The sequence below is a fragment of the Puntigrus tetrazona genome, chromosome 5, assembly GCF_018831695.1.
Source record: "Puntigrus tetrazona isolate hp1 chromosome 5, ASM1883169v1, whole genome shotgun sequence".
NCBI classification, from domain to species: Eukaryota; Metazoa; Chordata; class Actinopteri; order Cypriniformes; family Cyprinidae; genus Puntigrus; species Puntigrus tetrazona.
In genome coordinates this window covers 27,162,913-27,184,361 of record NC_056703.1, presented here as the reverse complement: position 1 = coordinate 27,184,361, position 21,449 = coordinate 27,162,913, and the positions used below count along the sequence as shown (strand labels likewise).

General features: G+C 37.6%; 2 protein-coding genes across 21 annotated transcripts in view; one reads left to right on the top strand and one right to left on the bottom strand.

Moving 5' to 3' along the window:
* The window catches only part of ank1a (ankyrin 1, erythrocytic a), a 99,453-nt gene extending 91,920 nt beyond the window's left edge, over positions 1-7,533 (bottom strand). For 12 of the 20 annotated variants that reach the window (XM_043238814.1, XM_043238818.1, XM_043238829.1 and 9 more), the window contains exon 1: positions 7,300-7,533. In XM_043238814.1, coding sequence (XP_043094749.1) covers positions 7,300-7,425 — 126 coding nt within the window. In that variant the 5' untranslated portion in view covers positions 7,426-7,533. The remainder of the gene's footprint in view (positions 1-7,299) is intronic. The other 8 variants (XM_043238828.1, XM_043238833.1, XM_043238817.1 and 5 more) reach the window with 1 other exon arrangement.
* A 3,934-nt stretch (positions 7,534-11,467) lies between these two features.
* LOC122344788 (cytochrome P450 2J4-like) lies at positions 11,468-16,097 on the top strand. Its single transcript, XM_043238359.1, has 9 exons — positions 11,468-11,691; positions 12,379-12,541; positions 12,658-12,807; positions 12,920-13,077; positions 13,249-13,425; positions 13,693-13,834; positions 14,590-14,777; positions 15,408-15,549; positions 15,645-16,097. Exons 1-9 carry the CDS (start codon positions 11,509-11,511, stop codon positions 15,845-15,847), a joined length of 1,506 nt encoding a protein of 501 aa, XP_043094294.1. The 5' UTR covers positions 11,468-11,508; the 3' UTR covers positions 15,848-16,097.
* The last annotated feature ends 5,352 nt before the right edge of the window (positions 16,098-21,449 follow it).

Sequence of the window (21,449 nt, the reverse complement as noted above, 5' to 3'; positions counted from 1 at the left end):
GATTTTCATTTTATTTTCGAATGAAGTAAAAAATATATATGTGCCCCTCTTAATAATAATCCATATGAATTGAGCAGTTAAACGTTTTGAGATGCTCAGATGTGCTTAACAAATAATATTCACTTTATATCTCTTATTTATTCTTTTAGGTTTATATTCTTGCGTAAAAACATGGATGATCTATGCTTTAAAATATTTACTGTTCTCTGTAACAAGTGCATTGATCAATGTTAAACAAGCAAACCATATGGGTTTAAAAACTAAAAATGTTAAAATTACATTTTTCATTTATGGTGTCACAAAATAGAACAATAAAGAAAAAGTAATGACCGTTTCAAACTGGTTTCCAAAAACGCGTTCCGATCTGATCGGCAATATATACTATATAAATGCACAACATATTGCATTTGGTTAGTTATGTGAAGACCGCGCTGGAACGAATGTGATAATATCAATAAAAATGAATTAAAATTAAAGCTGAATCATATTTTCTCAAATCAATTCTGAAGTGCATTAAGACCTTCCAGAGGAAAGTACGGCACCAGAAAACCAATAATCGTGACGTGGCGCCAAGATCAGATCCAAGTAATCAGAGAAACCGTTTTCCCCTGACAGCTGTCATACTGAGCTTTGATTACATTACTCTGATATTTAATTGACTCGGTATGATGGTGTGTGTTCTGAACAAGGGAACTGCATTTCTTAAAGGTATAGTTCACCTAAACATCCAGATCTGTCACCAGTCCTGTCATAAGACAAATTAGTAAATTACCTTGCTCTGAATCTTTTAAAGATTTCAATTTGTTGCATTTATGATAATATACTAATGTTAATGACATTAGTGCAGTAAATAACAATGACTAATATATTTTTACAGCTTTTATTACCCTTTGTTAATGTTAATGTCTTAGTGTATTAACTATTTGTATTTTAAAAATGTTTTAGTAAATGTCGACGTTAACTGATTAATAAAAGCTGCAGAACAAATGAAATGTGTTTTTTTCTTTTATGCCAAAAATATAATCAGTAAAGATCATGCCCCATGAAGATATTATGTAAATATATTTTAAACACAATTTTGATTAGTAACATGCATAGTAATATAAATCCAATCCAACTATAAGCCAAATATTGTCCTATCCTAACAGACCATACGTCAATGGAAAGCTTATTTACGACTGGTTTTGTGGTCCAGGGTCACATATCAATGCCTTATACTGCATAATCCACCCAATACCTAAACTTAAAAACTACTTCACTTAACAAGCAGCAAAACAGGAGTTTATTGAGGCATAAGCTATAATTAATAGTTAATAGTGAGAATTAGACCTTAAAATGAAGTATGACCTAAAACCTTACAGTAGTGTTTTTTTTTATCTAAGTGCAGGAATTCAATCCATTCCAAGACATTTATTCAAAGTCAGCTTTCTCATAAATACACAGGCATACACGTAACCCCCATCCACAACACCCTTCACTCAATTAGAAAGGGTGGTAAAGGTGGAGTTTGAAAGAGGCCCACACTCAGCTATAAATATGAGTGAGTGATGCTCACAATGTGCTGAGTCATGTGTCTGCAGGCCGAGCACAAATCCCACTGGACCACTAACAGAGTGACAGAACCCTGCAATCAACACTGATATATAGAAGCTGTGCACCATTAAGAAGATATGATCTATCTATGTATCTATCTATCTATCTGTCTATCTATTAAAAGTCTACGTTTGATGATGGAAAGATCCTCGTGCTAACTGTGGTAGAAGTGTTGTGATTAGGAGATGTTTCACAGCTTTAGGGCCTGACGAACTTTCCACCTTAACATCAGCTATGAATTCCACATAACACTAAAGAGTGCTCGAGGAAAATGCTTGGAGCCATCTGGAAAAAAGTCGAAAATTAGCCTTAAAGGTGCAGTATGTAATATCGACAACTGGCGGGTTGAAACGGTTTCCGCCCCTTCCTCCTCAAACTCAACTCTAACGCAGGTTGCTAGATTAAAGAAACAGAATGGAAGGTGATGAGCATTGCACTGTAACTTGATAAGATTTTATCTACATTTTTTATATAGATAGATAGATAATATCTGACACATTTTGTATGTCAGTTTACATGGTTGCAATATGCTGGGGTTTGCTTTTTTTGGCCAACTGGCAACCCAGAGTGACAAAATTCTATTAGGTAAATTAAACCATTGATGAAATCACACTGACCAAAACAAAAACAGACATTCTGTCAAGGAACGCACATTTCAAAGCACAAGAACCGGCTGTAGAATTGTTTTCTGGAGCCTTGTTTTCCTTGTTTTTCATGTGTTTCCTCAATGCCTGCAAAATATTTTAGTACAGGCAAAAATTAGACACAGCGCACCTTTCTAAGTGCACCTTTCAACATGAAAATTACCCGTGGCATGCAAACAAATCAACACAATATTATATAGTATAGTTTGAGCATATATTGATATTGAGTTGAGCAGTGCATAAACATAACCAATTAAAGGTGTTATTTCTTAAGAATAAGTCTGATGAGTCTATTCAGATTTAAATAAGACCAAATTGCTACAATTATGTAACTGACATTAAGTTTTGACCAGAGAAAAAAAAAGAAAGTTGATTAACTTTTAACTTATAACTTGATACAACCATTACCATGATAAACCTAGGTATTGATTATGTCCTTTATTTAACATTGAATTTAACATCTGTTATGTGAGTATGAATATCATTTTGTGTTTTCATTGTAGCTATGACAATGAATAATTAAGCTCAGATCATGAAATAAAGGAAACATAAATGTTAAAGCTGTAAACCCAAGAGAGTTCTATGACAAAGACGGTTTTGATCGCTCGGTATGCATTTTTAATAGTGTTAATTCGGTTTAATATTTATGAAATAGATAATCCATTTTGTTGCAAGTGTGTCGTGCTTGCAGAGAAATATAGCTTTAAAATCACTCTGTATTTAAAGAATAGCGAGTCCACACCACAGCACATGATACCGTTGGAATCGTTTTAAGTTTTTCCCAGTTAATGAAAACATTGCTGACCAATCAGAATCCATCCCGCTTAGAAAAGCGACAAATGATAAAACTGCAGAGTAATTGTAATTAAAACAATGTTATCGCGTTAACGTGAATGCTAATATATGCTAATATCTTTATAGGTATCATTCTTGGTGAACGGGCCATCAGAATCACGTTTGAACCATGATTCGTAGTAGCGTTAGGTAAAAAAAAAACAGTATATGAAATAATTAGCATGTCCAAATTTGTAGTACTTAATAAACTAGGAGGTGAAAGGCATTCAGATGACCGACTGCTTCCGTTAAGACTTTGAAGTGTGCAAGTCTGATGGACATTTTACTATCCCATGAGGTCAGCGAGGGCAGTGAAGCAATGACAATGTCAACATGACAGATTACTACATGAAGCTTGCACCTTGCTAGATAACGATAAGAAATGCCTACAAGAATTTCTGCTTCTAAATGTAGTGTCATAAATTTACTTTTGTTAGGTGTTAAATCCCATCGCCTTCACCCATCAATACTGTCCAAATAAAGCATTTTGCCCAACTCCATGCTACTGTTTGTACATTTTGTTTGTCTAGCCATACATCTGTCCAGATATAACAATCAGCAGATGATGTAGTATTTAAGCTACATATTATTGACGAGTCCATCAGCTTCAGTAAGCATTAACTGCTTCAGAATTGATGATCGTGATGCTTAGCTCAGCAACGAGGTCTTCTGGAATTGTCTATAAAGGCAGAGAAGACTGAGGTGAGGCTAACTGCAATGTAAATAATCAGTAAAAAATTCAAAAGGTCAAAAATATTAAGAGGCAGAAACGTGACTTGCCTGGCAAATATAAAAACACTAGGGACTTGACTTTGACTTGAGTTGCAATTTTTAATGCGCATACACAAGTGTGCCATTGATACAGAGAAAAGAAGGTTTAAAGGCTTTTTTTAGATTGTTTGAGATTGTTTGAAAGAGTTTTAATTATATATTAATTGCATTCAAAAGCTAAGGTGTGTTACCAAGACAATGTAGAGATATAGCTGCTACACAATATAGCAAAATCCAAATCTGAGGGATCATTTATTTCATTCTTGTACATATACAGCCCTAACGTTTGCTCTCTCCTAAAGCATTAGGGCATCCTAAACATAATATGTTCTGTAGATTTTGCTGTAAAGCACAGGAATTATTTTCAACATTGTGAAAGAAATGAATTTTAGGGCTATAAAAATGCAAGCAAGCAGCAACCACTGTATGCAAAAATGTGGCCAGATGTTAATGGAAACAGTTTATGTATTCAAGCTGGATCGGTCCCAAAAAAGCAACTGCCTTCAAATTCAAAGAGCTGCCCTTTCAAAATATTATTCGAGGAAACTTAGTTAATTCATGGCAAATTTGCTGCAAACCACAAATAGAAATAGAAACTTGCTACAAATTGAAAACAGCATCCGGCAAAGACCTGAGGAAAACTGCATATACAGCAATGCGCTCCAATGCACAGCCTGTTGCAACGTCTGGCTTCATACGCCATTTACAAAACTAAAGTTCTATAAAAGTAATTGTTAGCTGGCAACTGTCAAAAATGAAATGCTGTACACAGTACTGCGAGAAGCCAGCTGGCTAGCTGGACTAAACCAATGGTTCATAAAGAAGTTGCATCAACAAATGCAATTCGAAAAATTGATAATAAATTACACCACTGCATTTTGATTTCAACGCTAAACAACAAAGAGTCCAAATAAAAAAGATTTTAAAAACATGCATGTTTGCATTAGCACATTTTATGTTCGATTCTTTGTGTATGTGAATTACATGTTGCGATAAATATGCACCACTGTTGGTGGAAGATTAAAGAGGTACGGTGTGTACAGTGATAGACAAGACAAATAGATGGTGAAAATGTCTTGCCCGAGGGAATCACAAAGCAATAATTCTCCGTCACTTAGCATATAAATCATGCTTAAGTAGCATGGAAAAAAAAAATCACAAAAGTGCTGGATCAGCACAATAAAAGAAGACCAAATACAAGACAAGCTTAGAATATAACAGAATAAAATGCATAATACATGTGTGAGGGAGTGGATGTATCATTGCAAGACTATTTCTAGGTTTTTGAAGCGCAATATTATAGCAGACTGCATAGAACTGAGTGAAATTGGATTTGAAGACCATGATCTCACCTGTAACAGTGGGGTTTGACTCGACCATATTATAAAATTGACCATTTTAACCATTTCTCCCAGTTACAGTATCCCTGCAGATATTGCATTAGTGTACAAGCCACTTATTCACATATTCTCAAATCAATCACAATGGTAAGCAACAATTGTGGCTTTTAAGTGCAATTAATGAAAGACAATCCACTGGGGAGGACTTTAAGTGTGTGTATGAGCATGAGTGCATTTTAATAGCCTTGTTTAAGAAAAATTCGGTGGGAAGTTATAACGCAAGGTACCCTCAAAACTGCAATACAGTCCTCGGTGAGACTTCATTTCGACAAAGACAGCCCACTAACACCTCTTGAAAGACCTTGCATTCGATTGCCGCTGTTCAAAATGACTTTTAAGGCAACCTCCAAGACTCAAGAGCTGGAATGAGATACGCCTAACCATAAATATTAAAATGATGCAAGGAAAAGAAATATGCGTGTGGCTGAATCGAATCCGTTCACTGCAGGTATAGCATACATTCTAGACTCTTTGCATTCTACCGGCCATATGTATAGGGTTGGAATGCATGAAAACAATTTGTCGGCAACTTGTTATTTAGTTAAACAAATCGCGCAGCCTACAATTATTTTCCTTAAAATCGTTCTATACATTTTTTTTTATTTCTGGCGTACAACTCAAAATGAAACTCGCGATCAATCAAGAGACCGACAGCCTTAAATAAGTGATTTCTACAATGAACACATGCAGAAATGAAGGGAGAAGACGGATTATTGATATCCCACCGCAGATCCGGGCACGCAAGCACCCTCCTCAGCAAGGTGCTGTAATATGAAACTCTGCAGTGAAAATGGTTTAAGTGTTAGAGCTAAACAGCAGCGCATCTCCACGCAGACGAGCGAAAGGAAAGTGCAACAAACTCTACTAACATAAACGTTTTTTGCTGTACGCCGCACCAGTGTAAAATGGTTCAAGTACTGTTTGATTTTAAGAGAGAAAGCTTGTAATCCTTTGTTTCTATACACATGTAATTTGTTCAAATAGACTAGCTCCTTGCTCTTCCGTGTGAGTGAACAAGATATGATGTATGTGCATTACTTTTGATATGTGGTGCAATGCAAGCATATTCACATCTATTTCATTTTGCAGTTAATCATTCATATACTATTTTAAATAAAAAATGTGCAAAACATATTGTATGCATATGTGACTGCATATCTGCATATACTATATGTACTATTTGTAGGTAGTTTAGCTTAAAACCGGTACATTATTACACATCCCCTGCTTTTCTGGCTCATTTATAGATTGAATAGACATAATATAATTTTAATTATATGCTAACTGTTTGTAATTTAACTGAACTAATCATGTTTGTATTATGCACAAAATATTTTTTATAAATATAAGAGAAAATATATTTGGTAAACAGGCGATTAACACAACTGACAATTTTTAGAATATCAATATTATATCGATATAATATTTGTGTATATGCCGAATCTCAAACTCTTGCAAGGCTGACGGGTTAAAAGGATACTTTTTGCCCAAAAATGACAATTCTGTCACCATTTACTCATCTCAAGTTATTCCAACTCTATATGAATCTCTTTCTTCCGCTGAACACAATATAGCTTGTTTTAAAGAATGTGTGTGATGTATTAGACCCTACCGACAACAGAAGTCAATGGGGAAATGTATGAAATTAATACAGGTTTGAAACTACTTCAGGCTTAGTAAAATGATGGCAAAAAAATATTTTTGGGATGAACTATCCCTTTAACTCGGTAAGGTCGCTTTGTTTGAATACATTACCTGCATCTTCTCTCTTTTTTTCATGCCCATCGGTGTGCATAGAATAAATGAGTTTATCCCAATTTAACAGAATTTTCATGTGAAAACACACCAACTACAGTGGTAGAAAACATAAGCACCCTTGCTGGGATGATTCCACCGTGCTGTGCCAGCGGACCCTCGAGAGGGGAAGCACCTCACCTGTACGTGCACGTGTAAACAGCAGCGGATGCCTGGCCCTGCGTGTTCTGCTGCTATCCCGGCATTAATATCCCAGTGCTGTCCCCTCCTTCATCCGCTGTCAACTTATCTCTCTTCCCTACCTTGCGCTTTTTATCCCGCGAGCGACTCCTTTTCTTCGCCTTCTCCTCCTCTTTCTCCTTCCGCTCCTGTTCGGCGAGCGCCTCTAAATCCTTATTCTTCCGCAGATGTTTGGCGGCTTGTGCCATGGTGCCGTTAACAGCCGGCGAGCGCCGTGACGGGCTGAGATGGCTCTGTAGCTCCGGTGATGGATGCTGGTGGTGTGGATATTATCTCAGTTCCTCTCATCCAGTCCTGCAGCACTGGAGTGAGCGTGTGCGCCGCGTCTGCGTCTCTCTCTCTCTCTCTCTCTCTCTCTCTCTCTCTCTCTCTCTCTCTCTCTCTCTCTCTCCTCCGCTGCAGCACTAGTTAGTCAGGCAGACAGACCCGAGAAGGCTTCATTGAGAGGGATACTGCTGCAGTACTGCGCACCTCTCTCTCTCTTTCTCTCTCGCGCCAATATCCTCTCGTGTCTTTTTTTTTTTTTTTACGTCGATCTCTCACTCACGCGCCACTCTCTCGTGGAATTCAGCCCGCACACCTTTTCCCTTTTGCGTGCATCTTCTTGCGTTGGATCCTATCTGCAGCAGTTAACAAACAATTAGCACGACAAACACAGAAGCTTTCTGGTGGGCTGCGTCCATTTTTGGGACCTTCATAAATCAATTCCGACAGCAGCAAACCCATATGGCATTATACCAGCAGCATGGGACACCCATAGTGCATCTTGTTACTCGCTCCAGTGGGTTTGAGATATACACACACACACTCTTAATAGGTTGTTTCACAGCAAAACAGAAGAGATGAACCTTTTGGTTCCTCAATGACTCTTTCTTCACGGGAAGGTCTGTCCCCGCATTTTGCAAAGTGGATGTGAGCTATTTTAATATGCAAAGTCTTCTGATTCATTGGCAGTAATAGGGACATGAATATCATCCCTCTCTAGACTGTTCAGGTTGATGCAAACTGATGATATTCACAGCGTTAAACTACTTGGCACAAGCTGATGGCCTAACTCCACCTGTGTATGATCTGCTACGGATTAGTTTATTTGCTATTCGTCCGGCAGGAGTGTATCTTAAATACTCACGCATTGGCAGTACAACAACAGCAATAACCCGTCCACGTGGAGAGGCGTTTAGCTGTAGACGTTTTCTATCACATAGGCGCTTTGTCCAGATGGATCCAGTGTTTTGAGAGAGTGCAGCTGATATATGTTTTGAAACCAGGTCCTACAGTGAAAACTGCATCCTTGCGTTTTCGTTCGGACAGCGAAATCAATGCAACCCCAACAAGAACGTGAACAAACTACTGAACGATTGACTTCTGTTAATACAGATTAATAAATGTATTGTATGTTCGTTTGTAAACTGATTGCAAGGTATAAAATGTTTCTCCAAACATTATATTTTATAGCAATATTATGGTAGTCCAGCAATTTGATCTAGTAAGGACATAAACACTCAGAGACAAGCAATATTAACTTCTCCATTGCTGTTCAGCCCGGAGCCATGTTCAGTACAGTCAGTAGCCCCGCCCTCCCCTACTTTGATTGGTTGGCTGGCTCGAAGGAGACACATTATGACCTCAGAATTTTGCTCAAAGTTGAACATTCCTCAGCTTCCATTACCTAGGAAAAAAATGCCTGGCACACTCCTGGAGTTTTAAATACGCACATTAGTGTATCTCTGTGGCAGAATTACAGCACCACATGCTGGTCTGGCATGCATACTACATCGTTTTGTGTGGGTGCAGATATTTCTCGTTAGGGTAAGATGTAGGGTTAGGGTAGGTGTAGAGAGGGTTTTATTGTCCCAATAAGGGTGGCATCTATTTATTAATTTGAATTAAAATGAACATTTACACTCAATAAATTGCATTCTGTTTTATAATGCACTTCAATACTGAGGTGCAGATAATTGCCACTTGCAATAAGTAGTATAGCGCTTAAATAATAAAATAATATTTTCAGTTATTTTAATAGAATCCATTGTTTTTTGCACTTAGTGCAGTCAATTTTTTTGCACATTTATGTATGTATTGTATATGCATTGTTGTGTGTGAGCTGGACTAGTGGCTAGATGTAACGTTAGCCGGAATAATAACGTAGCTGTACAATTTCATCAGTTAAATTCTCTGGGTGGTCGAAGCAGATAAAGGAGAGGTAACCTTTCCCCGTATGACGACATAAAGGGAAGATTCCAGATGAAGCCATCTGAGCTTTCATTTTCTCAAAGGCGAAGCAGGATGCCCAGGACTCGGTTTACACTTATCGCTATTTCTAGCCACCGGGGGACCATAGGCAGGCTAGGGAACTCATATTAATGTTAAAAAACCTCATAAAGTGACATTTTCATGTCATGGGACCTTTAAACATCTTCGGTTTTTCCTTGTCATAGTCTCCCTCGGCTTGCTTTAAGGCGCTATTTTCAGTTTGAAACAATATGTTTTTTAAACAACAAAACTGAACTGACATGATTAATATTGTAGACATCGAAGCGCCCTTATTCCCCTGTCCCTCAAAATAAAGGAGAAAAAGCATGTTTAAGACGCACTCATCAACGAACGCTCTCTCATTCCTGCCCCCTCCCTTTATCCAATAATGCAGCGAGAAGGAACCATGTGGAGCCTGTGTGGACAGGGATACGGGATTCGTGTATGTGCGTGCAGACACGGACATTTTGTGCCGAAATGGAACAAAACCACGTTGAAGGATTCAATACACAGGGCTGCAAGCCGGTGTAAAGGTTTCCTCTGGGATAGTCGTGCGGGGAGAGGAGGGAGCTTCTTTTGTTTTTCGATTACAGAGAGCATCTGCAGTGTGTATCCTGGAAAACCTGCACCTGTTCGTTCCTTATTCTCTCTCTCTTCCCGTAAAATAGCTCTACATCTCTCTCCGATCCTACTGCAATCTTGCTGATGCAAGCAAATAGAGGCTTTAATGACCCACATCCCTCTTTCCAATGTTCAACGCTCTTAAATACAAGAAGGAATATAAGCAAAACCACAAATCTGATAGTACTGTAGCTACACCTTCTCTGTTTTTCTTACATCAGGTGTAGATTGAACATTATTATTATTGCAAAAAGAAGAAGGAACTGTCACAGTAGAGGGCAGCGCAAATAGGGTCAAACTCTGTGGCTTTTCGGCTCATTCTTTGGATCAAGGGAAGGGTTAAAGGGTTTTCAGGTTGCATGGCCACTTTAGCCCCTGCTGGTAGAGTAACTACACAATTAGCCAGCAAAAAACATCCTTTCTTATCATTCATAATTAATATCCATTTCATTTGTCATATATATCACAAGCATTTAATTCTATTTCAGTAAATACTTCGTTTGGGCCCTTCAAAACATTAAATGGTCTTATTGGGTGTAAATGAACCTATTTGTCTCTTTTTGGTGCCATTAACGTTGTCTCGCATCCTTTTACTGTGAAATAAAACCAAGAACAAACAAGAAACAACAATAATAATAAAAAAATGAACTTCTTATAAGAAGATTAAAGTGTATACATGCAGCACTGGAAGAAAATTCATCTTCAATTTATTTATTGACCTTGTCAATGTTTTCACTAACCAACGTTTTTCAACCGATGCCATGACCATTTAAACACAGAAACTTATGGGTGATACACGCAAGGATCTCAAAAGGGTTGTGATGCAACTAACTGAAATGTACTGAGCAAACTCCCACACAAATGCTGTTCATAGAGATATGTGGAATATATCTGTTGTTGACATGTCTGCTGTCATAAGCTTTCATCACACTTCAGATCTAGCATAACATGTTTACTTTTATATATTATAAACCTTCTCAATAGTCCCTGGACCCCTTGAACGTTTAGAAAAATGTTGCTTTAATGCGAGGACACTCCATTTTGCATTATGATGCTGCATTAGTAGCATGTACAGTCTTGTTCATCAAAAATATTGTAACATATCAGCTTGCATATCTGTCTGTCATATGTTTCCTTTGCAAGTGTGACGAATGAGGACAACACAATAATAATTATTAATAATAATAATAACTGAAATGCTTTAATATGTAATACAAAACAAGTTTTAATTGCTGCGCGATGCCACGTGACAAGATAAAAAAAAAAAAAAAAAAAAAAAAAAAAACGTGATCAAAAACCAAAACGTACTATTTTAAATGGCTCACGTTTCATTTAAAGGGTGTGTGACACGTGAACTCGAAAGGACTTTGGAAGCAAACTCTGCCCGGAGCAGCACCATGCTTTCGATGTCATTACTGAATGCCTTGGACGTCGAGAGCTGTTTAGGACTTCTTCTCGTATCCTTACTAATTTTCGATTTTTGGAAAAGTAAGAATGCGCCGAACTTTCCGCCAGGACCGTGGAGTTTTCCGTTTCTTGGCAACGTTTTCGCCGGTTTCGACTGTCGCGCGATGGACGAGGTAGTGGGCTTCAGTCTTGTTACTTTCACGCGTTAAAGAAGAGCTCGTGAAGATGTTTTCTGAGGCCATGAAGATGTTATATCCCATATGTGTGTCCGTATGTAAATCACAGAGTGGCGCAATGCAACCGTGGGAACAGAGACGCTTTTGTCGGGATAGTGTTGTTCATTTCAACGCAAGCGCTCGCAGTTGCGCTGGGAACAATTGCGCAGACATGTTTGTTTGGTTGACTTTATGAGTGTTTTTGAAGTCATCATATAGCCTGTCTTAAACTGTAAAAATAGTATGAAAAGCCTCAGAAGTGTACTTAGAATACATCAACTTTTTTAAGCATATACCTTTAAAAAGTGCATGTCAAATTAAAGTATTTTAAATCAATGTATTAATCTTTTTTTAAAATAGGCTACACTTATTTTGATTAACATTGTCTAACATGATCACAAGAGCCAAAACAAAACCGCAATACCAAATATGAAAGGAAGGAGGACATATATGATGATAACTAAAGACACATGGTGAAATAAGAAATTATGAAAACAAAGTAAAACATGACATGAATAGAGCCACTAACATTCTCAATTGTATTTTAGTTTGTGATATACCGAATTCATGTTTTAATACAATAGAAGTTATTTTAAAATTCCATGTAGAGATTCGTGTAATGTATGTAATTTACTGATCATGCAGGTGGCTGCAAAGTTTGGCAACATTTGCAGCCTAAGAGTGGGTTATGACAAGATAGTGCTGGTGTCTGGATACGAGAGGGTGAAGGAGGTTTTGGAGACACAAGGGGACTACTTTCTGGACCGGGTCAGATCTCTTCCTTTTAAACAAGTAGTTCAAGGAAATGGTGAGCCTAGTTTTTCTTGTGTGTCAGAATTAATGATAAGTTTACCTGAATCTCTGACATCAAAACCCAGTCAATTCATGATCAAGAGGATTGTTTAAAATAACCTTTTTGTGCAGGCATTTCCCTGAGCAGTGGATACAAGTGGAGGAAGCAGCGCCATTTTACTTCCTTTCACCTGAAGGCCTTTGCAGAGGGCAAAAATGCTTTGGAGCGTCACGTTCAACAAGAATGCATCTATCTGTGTCAGAGCATTGAAGAAGAGCAAGGTGCAGTGCTTTATTTAGCCCGTCTCTTTAAATCCAATTTCATTATTTACTCACTCTTGTATAGTCGCTAAGCCCCTTTTTTGCTTAAAATAACAACAATATCACTTGACAGGAAGCCCCTTCAACCCTCATGACATCCTAAACAATGCCACTGTTAATGTAATTGGATGCTTTGCGTTTGGGAAACTTTCTGATGACGGCTTCGTTGACTTCAGGAACCTGCTTGTCAATTCAGACTCCATGTTCATAGAAAATATTCCACAAATTCAGGTGCTTTTCACTTTTCTTGCTTGAAATACAGACGCTTTTTGTGCTTTTATTTTATGTTGACATGGTTGACACAGTATGTACGGTAGTAGGCTATAACGTTTACCGTTTCTTACCAGATTATGTGAAATAAGATGGTGTTAATGCAAATTTTCTGTTTTAATGTATATTTAGTTTTACAATGCATTTCCTGGGATTGTCAAACGTTTCTATGGACCACATAAGACGGCTTTATTAAACTATGCAAAGCTATCAGCCTTCATTAAGAAACAAATTGAGAAACATAAGAAGGACTGGGACCCTTTCGATCATCGTGATTTCATAGATGCCTACATTGGAGAGATAGATAAGGTAAATATATTTATTTAATTTAAGGCCAACAATAAATAGCATTCACAACCCATTTTAAGGCTTGTCATTTTTAAAAAAGTTGCTGTAATGTAAAAGTTATATAGGTTATTTTTTTGATAAAACAAACAGATTCGTTCTTTAGTGAAGAATGAAAACAGGAACATGCATTAAGAGAGCAAAATTTGTAGCAATCATGATCTCTGCTGTGCTTTGTCAGAATGAGGTTTAAGTCTGGTTTAGTGTGTCTGAATCATGGTTTTGTTTTAGAGACGGAAGGATACAGAGGCTGCTTTCACTGGGGAGAACCTTGCCTGTATCACTGTGGACCTTCTCAAGACTGGGACACAAACCATGACTGATACCTTACGATGGGCTTTACTTCTAATGACCAAGTACCCTGATGTCCAAAGTAAGTAAGTTCTGTGAAATGACAATCAGCCTCAAGCCATTCAAGATTTGGAGAAATTTATCACTTTCTCAACGATGGATCCTCTACAGTGAATGGGTGCCATCAGAATGAGAGTCTAAAGAGCTGATAAAAACATCACAAATAAGACCATGTCCATCATTTAACATTGAAAAGTTGAATGTTTGTAAAAAAACATACATCTTAAAGACATTTTAACATTAAAACAATTACTTCTGGTCAAAATCCAAATAGTGAAAAAGTTTATGTTGTTCTCTCATATCAAAATCTACCAAGAGATTTGTTTAGAACTGTTTTGGATCATATTTCTGTCCTGGTTCAGGCGAGATGAATTGAAACAGGCAATATTATGGATAGAGGACAGAAGTAACATTTTAAAACATTTGAATGATTTTGTGTCTTGCAAACACGCAGCTTTTGGCTTCACCTATATTAATTGTTGGACCGGAGTGGTTTGGATTTCCTATGGATTATTGTGATGTTTTTTTTTTTTCATCCATTCACTGCAGAGGATCTGAGTAATGCTAATGAGCAAGTGATGTAATGCTAAATTTCTCCAGATCTGTTCTAATGAAGAATCAAATGGTCTGCATCTTTGCATGGCCTGAGGATGAGTACAGCTTTGGCAAACATTTGGCAAATTTTCTTTGGGTATATTTCATAATGTGAGTCACAATACTGCACTGTATATGATTGTTAAAATGCACTAAACTGTTTAATTGTTGTCTTTTTCGCAGAGAAAGTTCAAGATGAAATCGACTGTGTAATCGGCAAGTGGCGGCAGCCATGTTTGGTAGACAGAGTCAAAATGCCTTACACAGATGCAGTTCTTCATGAAACTCAGAGAGTGAGCAACATCTTCCCTCTGACTGCACCGCGTCTGACGAGTCGAGACTCAGTACTGGCTGGATACTTCATTCCTCAAGTACTTCTGCTCTAGAGTTGTACTGTTGTTGAAATTTGTCACTTGATTGTTTTCTCCTTCGGGTTAATTGCTTTGGCTTGCATTTATTTGCTTTGGGTCATTTTTAAATTGCATGTTAAGAACGGGATTAAAAAATGTTTTTCATGGTTTGTAAGGAAAAGTGTTTAAATGCTTTTAATGAGCCTGCTAAAATGAATTGATTTATATCAGTAATGGTAATAAGTGCATGATATATTTATATTAATTTAAAAACCCTGATAGAGATTAAAACCACTTGTGGAAAGAAGTGCACTTAAATGAAAATTCTGTCACCATTTACTCAGCCTCAAGAAATACCTGTCTGAATTTTCTGCCGAACACAAAGAAAGATATTTCTAAGAAAGTTTGTAACCAGGCTGTTTTGGTCACCATCGACTCCCATAGGATTTTTCCTACTAAGAAAGTCAATGGTGACCCAAAACACCCGAATCATTTTACCCCACTGGGCATAAAAATAGCATCGTATTAAATTTGTACAGATCTGGAACTTCTTGAGGGTGAGTAAATGATGACAGAATTTTAATTTTTGGGTGAACTATTCCTTTAATTGTATTGAATGTGTAATTTTTTCACTGCTTCCTTTTACAAAAGGGCACACTGGTCATCTGTCATCTGTCCTCTGTGCTGAAGGATCCATCACAATGGGAAAAACCAGATCAGTTTTATCCCGAACACTTTCTAGATGACCGAAGGAATTTTAGGAAACGGGATGCATTTTATGCATTTTCTGCAGGTAGGCATTCATTGTACACTTACAAATGTTTTATTGTGATGTTGTGCATATAATAAGATGACATGTGCATGTGTCCCGCCTTTGCATTTGTCCAGGGAAAAGGTCATGTTTGGGTGAGCAGCTCGCACGAAATACACTCTTCCTGTTCTTCACTTCCCTCCTCCAGAGGTTCTCGTTCTCAGCTCCTGAAGGATTAGGACCTCACTGTAAGGACCAGGAACAGATCAAGATGTCTCAAGAATCCTCCCAGATCTTTGTGTCATTACGTCAAGAGAAACGGGAATCAGATCTGAACTGATACTGAGTTCTATTAATAGATAGATGTTATGTTAATACATGAAGTAAAATGCAGTCTTTTTGATTCTGTTCAATAAGAAAAGATTTATTCCACAGCGATAAAGCATATGCAAGGACATGTGCATTATGAATGTAATTTTTGTAAAAATGTTTAGATTGTAAAATGTTAATACAATTCAAATGTGAAAATTATGCTGTATATTGTAGCATGTAATTGATATAAAATCTACTTATTCCCATAAATCATTCAACAAAAATAAAGAAATACCCTGTTAACTTATACACATCAGATATTTGCCTTTATGTCAGTGAAAGATGTTTATTCTTGCTCTAAACTGAAAAAAAAAACTCGTTCAAAAGGCTGATTCATTCAGGAATTAATTAATTGCTCTCTCTGTTAACGGACTTAAACACGGATTCATTCATAAAAACGTTATTGTTTAAAATATAACAATATCAACGGCCTATTTACTGACTGAACTGATTAAAAAAAATCCAATTTAAACTCGTGATATCTGCATAGAGCACATAGAATAAAATAATATTATACAATAAAGTAATTATAAAAGTTATTTGCTTGACGTTTGAACAAAAAGCAGTGCGATCTTGTTACAAATTGGAATAAAAAATTAATAAATAAAACAAAAAACATCCATGAATCCAGCACAACTAGACAACTACGTCTGTAGAATCATGACGTGAGGAGCGCAGCAGCTACATACGGGGCATTCTTTTTAGAATTCTTTGTTGGGAAGTTTGACGATTGTTGTGGTTGGTGCTATTGACGAGTTTCCATGGTGATTATTTCTTCGGTTATTGCATTTCGCCTTTTTTGACTACCTTTCGGATTTTTGATATTGATTCTCGGTTTTGACCTTTTCCGTTTTTTGACGCTCGATTTTTGACTCGGTTTGGACTCCCGTTTTGACCCTTTTTCCGTTTTTGACTGCCGGCTTCGGATTCGTCGTGAACCCGCACACTGAAGAACATCCTTTCCTGAAATGGGATCGGTTGGTGTTTTACCAGTGTGTGTGAGTATGCGCCCTGCACACAACAGATCACTAACAATTTAGCCTACGAATGCTGAATGTTCAGTAATAAACTTGTTGTGTTATTGAATTGTCATACATCGTTCGTCTATTATGATTAACAAACTGCATTCTGCATATTGGTGTTAGTGCATGTGAAGAAACACAATGTTTTCTGACTATTAAAAGGCACACCTTCCTGATTTTTTTAATTTTTCATTGCTGAACTTTTGTCTTGTGCAGGTGGAAACACCAAGGGCCGTGTTCGGTGTGCCCCTCATCAGCCTGAGGAAGAGAGGACAGATGAGGCAGGGTCTTCCTCTGGTGTTCACACACGTAGTGAGATTGTGGAGAAGCACGGTGAGTGTTTGACTGTGCTCCTCAGTGTTTGTCACTTGCACGTAGAGGTTGTGTGTGGGTCTTTGTAAAATGTGCGTGTGTGTTTAGGCCTAAGTGTCACCGGCCTGTTCAGAGTTAGCGGGTCACTAAAACGCTGCATGAAACTGAGGAAAACGTTTGATGAAGGAGGCTTTCCGAATTTGACGATTGGGATGTTTACACTTGGGCCTCCTTATTGAAAGTTTTCCTCAGGGAATTGCCTGGCGGACTCATTCCAGAGTCACACAGGACGCAGCTGCTGGAGGTGTTCAGGGGTAAGAGAAGTTGAGGTGGTGACGAGTAAACGTACTCGAGTAAGACACACAGATTTATCAGGTCCAACATCTTGCAGATTCAAAAAGGAAGAACTGAATCAGGCTCTGAGGACTGTGCTGAACAGCCTTCCAGAGGAACATTTTAATGTCCTCTGCTACCTAATGTTCTTCCTGTCCCGTGTTGCTGCTGAGAGTAATCTAAATTTGATGACATCTACGAATTTGTCAGTAGTTTTTGGACCCAGCATCTTTTAGTAAGTGTTTGTGTGTATGCATTCAGCTAATATAGTTACAGAATAGCATAAAGGATAAAGGTGTCTAGAATTACCTGCACAAGTCTTCAGAACAGTATAAGACACAGAGACCAGTCATGAAATGAAGACGGGATGTATGGTGTATTTAGTAAGGTGACATGTATTTGTTATTTGTACGTTGCAGCGTTCCTTCTGGCCCCACCATGTTTGAAGAACAGGGACAGTGTACTGCTTTGATAGAGCACCTGCTGGACAACCTGATCCACCTGCTGCCAAACATGTACCCTCATGCATCCACCAGTAACTCAGCAGTGAGTTTATACCACGTTATGAGGTAAAGTTTCAAATATATATCTAAGAGATTGAAAACGGTTGAAAATGTATTTGTGTGTTTAAGGACGATAGCAAATGGACTAATGAAGAGTGTGTCCCACAATTGCCGCTCTCAGAGACCAAGTACATGCTGAACACACACACACACACACACACACACACACACACACTTGTGCGGATATATGCCGCTAAAAACCATTGTTAATTAAATGCATGCACAGATCACATACAACATGCACATATATGATGCTGAGTTTATTGTATGTCATTTATTGTAGTGTTTGTTAGTTTGTTTTCATGTTTGTTCTGTTTGTTTTTTTTCCAGATTAAAGGTGCCTAAAATTGGAAGACTTGGGCGACTAAGAAAAAGAATGAGAGGTTTTTGGAGAAATCTTTGCTCATGCACTTGCAGGTACGCAGTAGGTTGGTGAAAAAGATCTGGTTTGGTGCCCATGTAACCTAGTAATGAAGAGTTTGGTCAGACTGAGTTTAAATAAGTTAAATGTTGAGTGACAAAACACAGATTTTTGATCTATTTCTTGTTCATTTTTGTCACGTAGCAATGACATGGAGAGTGAAGAGGCCACTTCAGGAATAGAGACCCAGAAGTAGGAGGAGAGTAGAAGGTCACCAGAATGAGTGAGACACCAGGGCTAGTCGGGGTCATGGCAAAACACCGGAGCAGGTGAAGGTGACCAAAAGACGCCAGGACCAGTGAGTGTCACCAAAAGACACCGGGTTCAGCGAGGGTCACAAAAAGACACCAGGGTCAGTGTGGGTCATCACAATACACCGGGGCAGGTGAGGGAGACCAGAAGACACAAGGGTCAGTGGGGGTCATCAAAAGACACCGGGGCCAGCGAGGGTCACCTCAAGACAACGGAGCCAGCGAGGGTCAATTCTGAAGACAAACAAGAGAGATGCTCAATTAAAATTTGTCATCTTCAATGTATATAAATGATTGGTACACATTGTTTATTTTGTATGTCCATTCAGTCACAAGATATACATATATGCACATGTACTGTATGTAAGTATGAAACCAAATAAATATATTGTACAGTTCGCAGCTTGCAGTCCTTGCAGCTTTCTTATTTACAGAGTTTCTGATGCTGTCAATATAAATGCATATTTCAGTCAACAAATCCACAAAATAGTTTTTTATTAGTAAACGTACACTTATGAATATATAATTTGGTCAATAGAATAAGTAAATGAATTCATTACATTTTCCCATATAGGAGTGAAAATGTTTGAAACAACGAATATTCTTACTAATATATTAATATATCCCAAAGTTTCCTCATATTCATTACAAAAATACAATTTGCATTTTACCTTCCTATTAACAATGACTGGATGACTGGATACAATCTATGAATAAGAAAATAAGAAATAAAGTTTTAAATCTTATCCGTGACGATATATCTGTGGTTACATCCATACTTTTCTCCAGCAAATCAAATTTTCAGTGAGGCAAAATATCAGGCACAGTAACAATTTCTCTTTGTAAAACAGTACGAATGGCTCTATTATTACTAATTTCTAAAAAACAAAGTTCCCCAAGATAAGATAGAGTAGCATTTCAAGACATGATAAGCATGATAAATATCTGACAAGGTACATTATCACCAGCAGATGGTAGTAGAGCAGATCTTTGAGACCAAACATACTCTTAAAACCCCCTCTTTCTCTATTTACTTTTTAGCAACAGTAAGTTTAATCCAAAAATGCAAAATCGTTTTGTTGTTAAAAGGCCAGAGTCGTTGCAGTTTCTCTCGTGACAGTTCAGTTTATCGAAGCAAGATGATTTCTGCCCAAAGAGGACATCCTGCTTCATCGTTAATTCCAAGTTTTTGCTTGAAAAATATTGCATAGAGTCGACTTTTCTATATGTGGTTTGCCGAGGTTCATGTATCAGTGTTGTTCTCTCATATCAAAATCTACCAAGAGAATTGAAACAGGCAATATTATGGATAGAGGACAGAAGTAACATTTTAAAACATTTGAATGATTTTGTGTCTTGCAAACACGCAGCTTTTGGCTTGACCTATATTAATTGTTGGACCAGAGTGGTTTGGATTTCCTATGGATTATTGTGATGTTTTTTTTCATTTCACTCATTCTGAATTCATCCATTCACTGCAGAGGATCTCTTGGTGAGCAAGTGATGTAATGCTAAATTTCTCCAGATCTGTTCTGATGAAGAATCAAATGGTCTGCATCTTTGGATGGCCTGAGGATGAGTACAGCTTTGGCAAATTTTCTTTGGGTGAATATTTCATAATGTGAGTCACAATACTGCACTGTATATGATTGTTAAATGCACTAAACTGTTTAATTGTCTTTTTCGCAGAGAAAGTTCAAGATGAAATCGACTGTGTAATCGGCAAGTGGCGGCAGCCATGTTTGGTAGACAGAGTCAAAATGCCTTACACAGATGCAGTTCTTCATGAAACTCAGAGAGTGAGCAACATCTTCCCTCTGACTGCACTTCTGCTCTAGAGTTGTACTGTTGTTGAAGTTTGTCACTTGATTGTTTTCTCCTTCGGGTTAATTGCTTTGGCTTGCATTTATTTGCTTTGGGTCATTTTTAAATTGCATGTTAAGAACGGGATTTAAAAATGTGTTTCAGGTTCGTAAGGAAAAGCGTTTAAATGCTTTTAATGAGCCTGCTAAAATGAATTGATTTACATCAGTATTGGTAATAAGTGCATCATATATTTATATTCATTTAAAAACCCTGATAAAGACTAAAACCACTTGTGGAAAAGTGCACTTAAATGAAAATTCTGTCACCATTTACTCAGCCTCAAGAAATACCTGTCTGAATTTTTTTTTGTTCTGTCGAACGCAACGAAAGTTTGTAACCAGGCTGTTTTGGTCACCATCGACTCCCATAGGATTTTTCCTACTAAGAAAGTCATTGGTGAACCAAAACATCCCGAATCATTTTACCACTGGGCGTTAAAATAGCATCGTATTAAATTTGTACAGATCTGGAACTTCTTGAGAGTGAGTAAATGATGACAGAATTTAAATTTTTGGGTGAACTATTCCTTTAATTGTATTGAATGTGTATTTTTTCACTGCTTCCTTTTACAAAAGGGCACACTGGTCATCTGTCATCCCAAACAGAAGGAATTTTAGGAAACGGGATGCATTTTCTGCAGGTAGGCATTCATTGTACCTTACAAATGTTTTATTGTGCATATAATAAGATGACGTGTGCATGTGTCTGTCAAGAATCGAACCCGGGTCGCTGGTGTGAAAGGCAAAGTTCAATCAAAGTGAGCTACTCAGGAGACTCAAGTGCAGAGGTGTAAAAGTCTTCT

What these genes read in the sequence shown, in the direction of transcription:
- LOC122344788 (XM_043238359.1), top strand. Translation starts at nt 11,509, where the DNA reads ATGCTTTCGATGTCATTACTGAATGCCTTGGACGTCGAGAGCTGTTTA. An exon ending in ACAAGTAGTTCAAGGAAATG is followed by an intron (nt 12,542 to 12,657) that starts GTGAGCCTAGTT and finishes CTTTTTGTGCAG; the next exon opens with GCATTTCCCTGAGCAGTGGA. An exon ending in CAAGTACCCTGATGTCCAAA is followed by an intron (nt 13,835 to 14,589) that starts GTAAGTAAGTTC and finishes TCTTTTTCGCAG; the next exon opens with AGAAAGTTCAAGATGAAATC.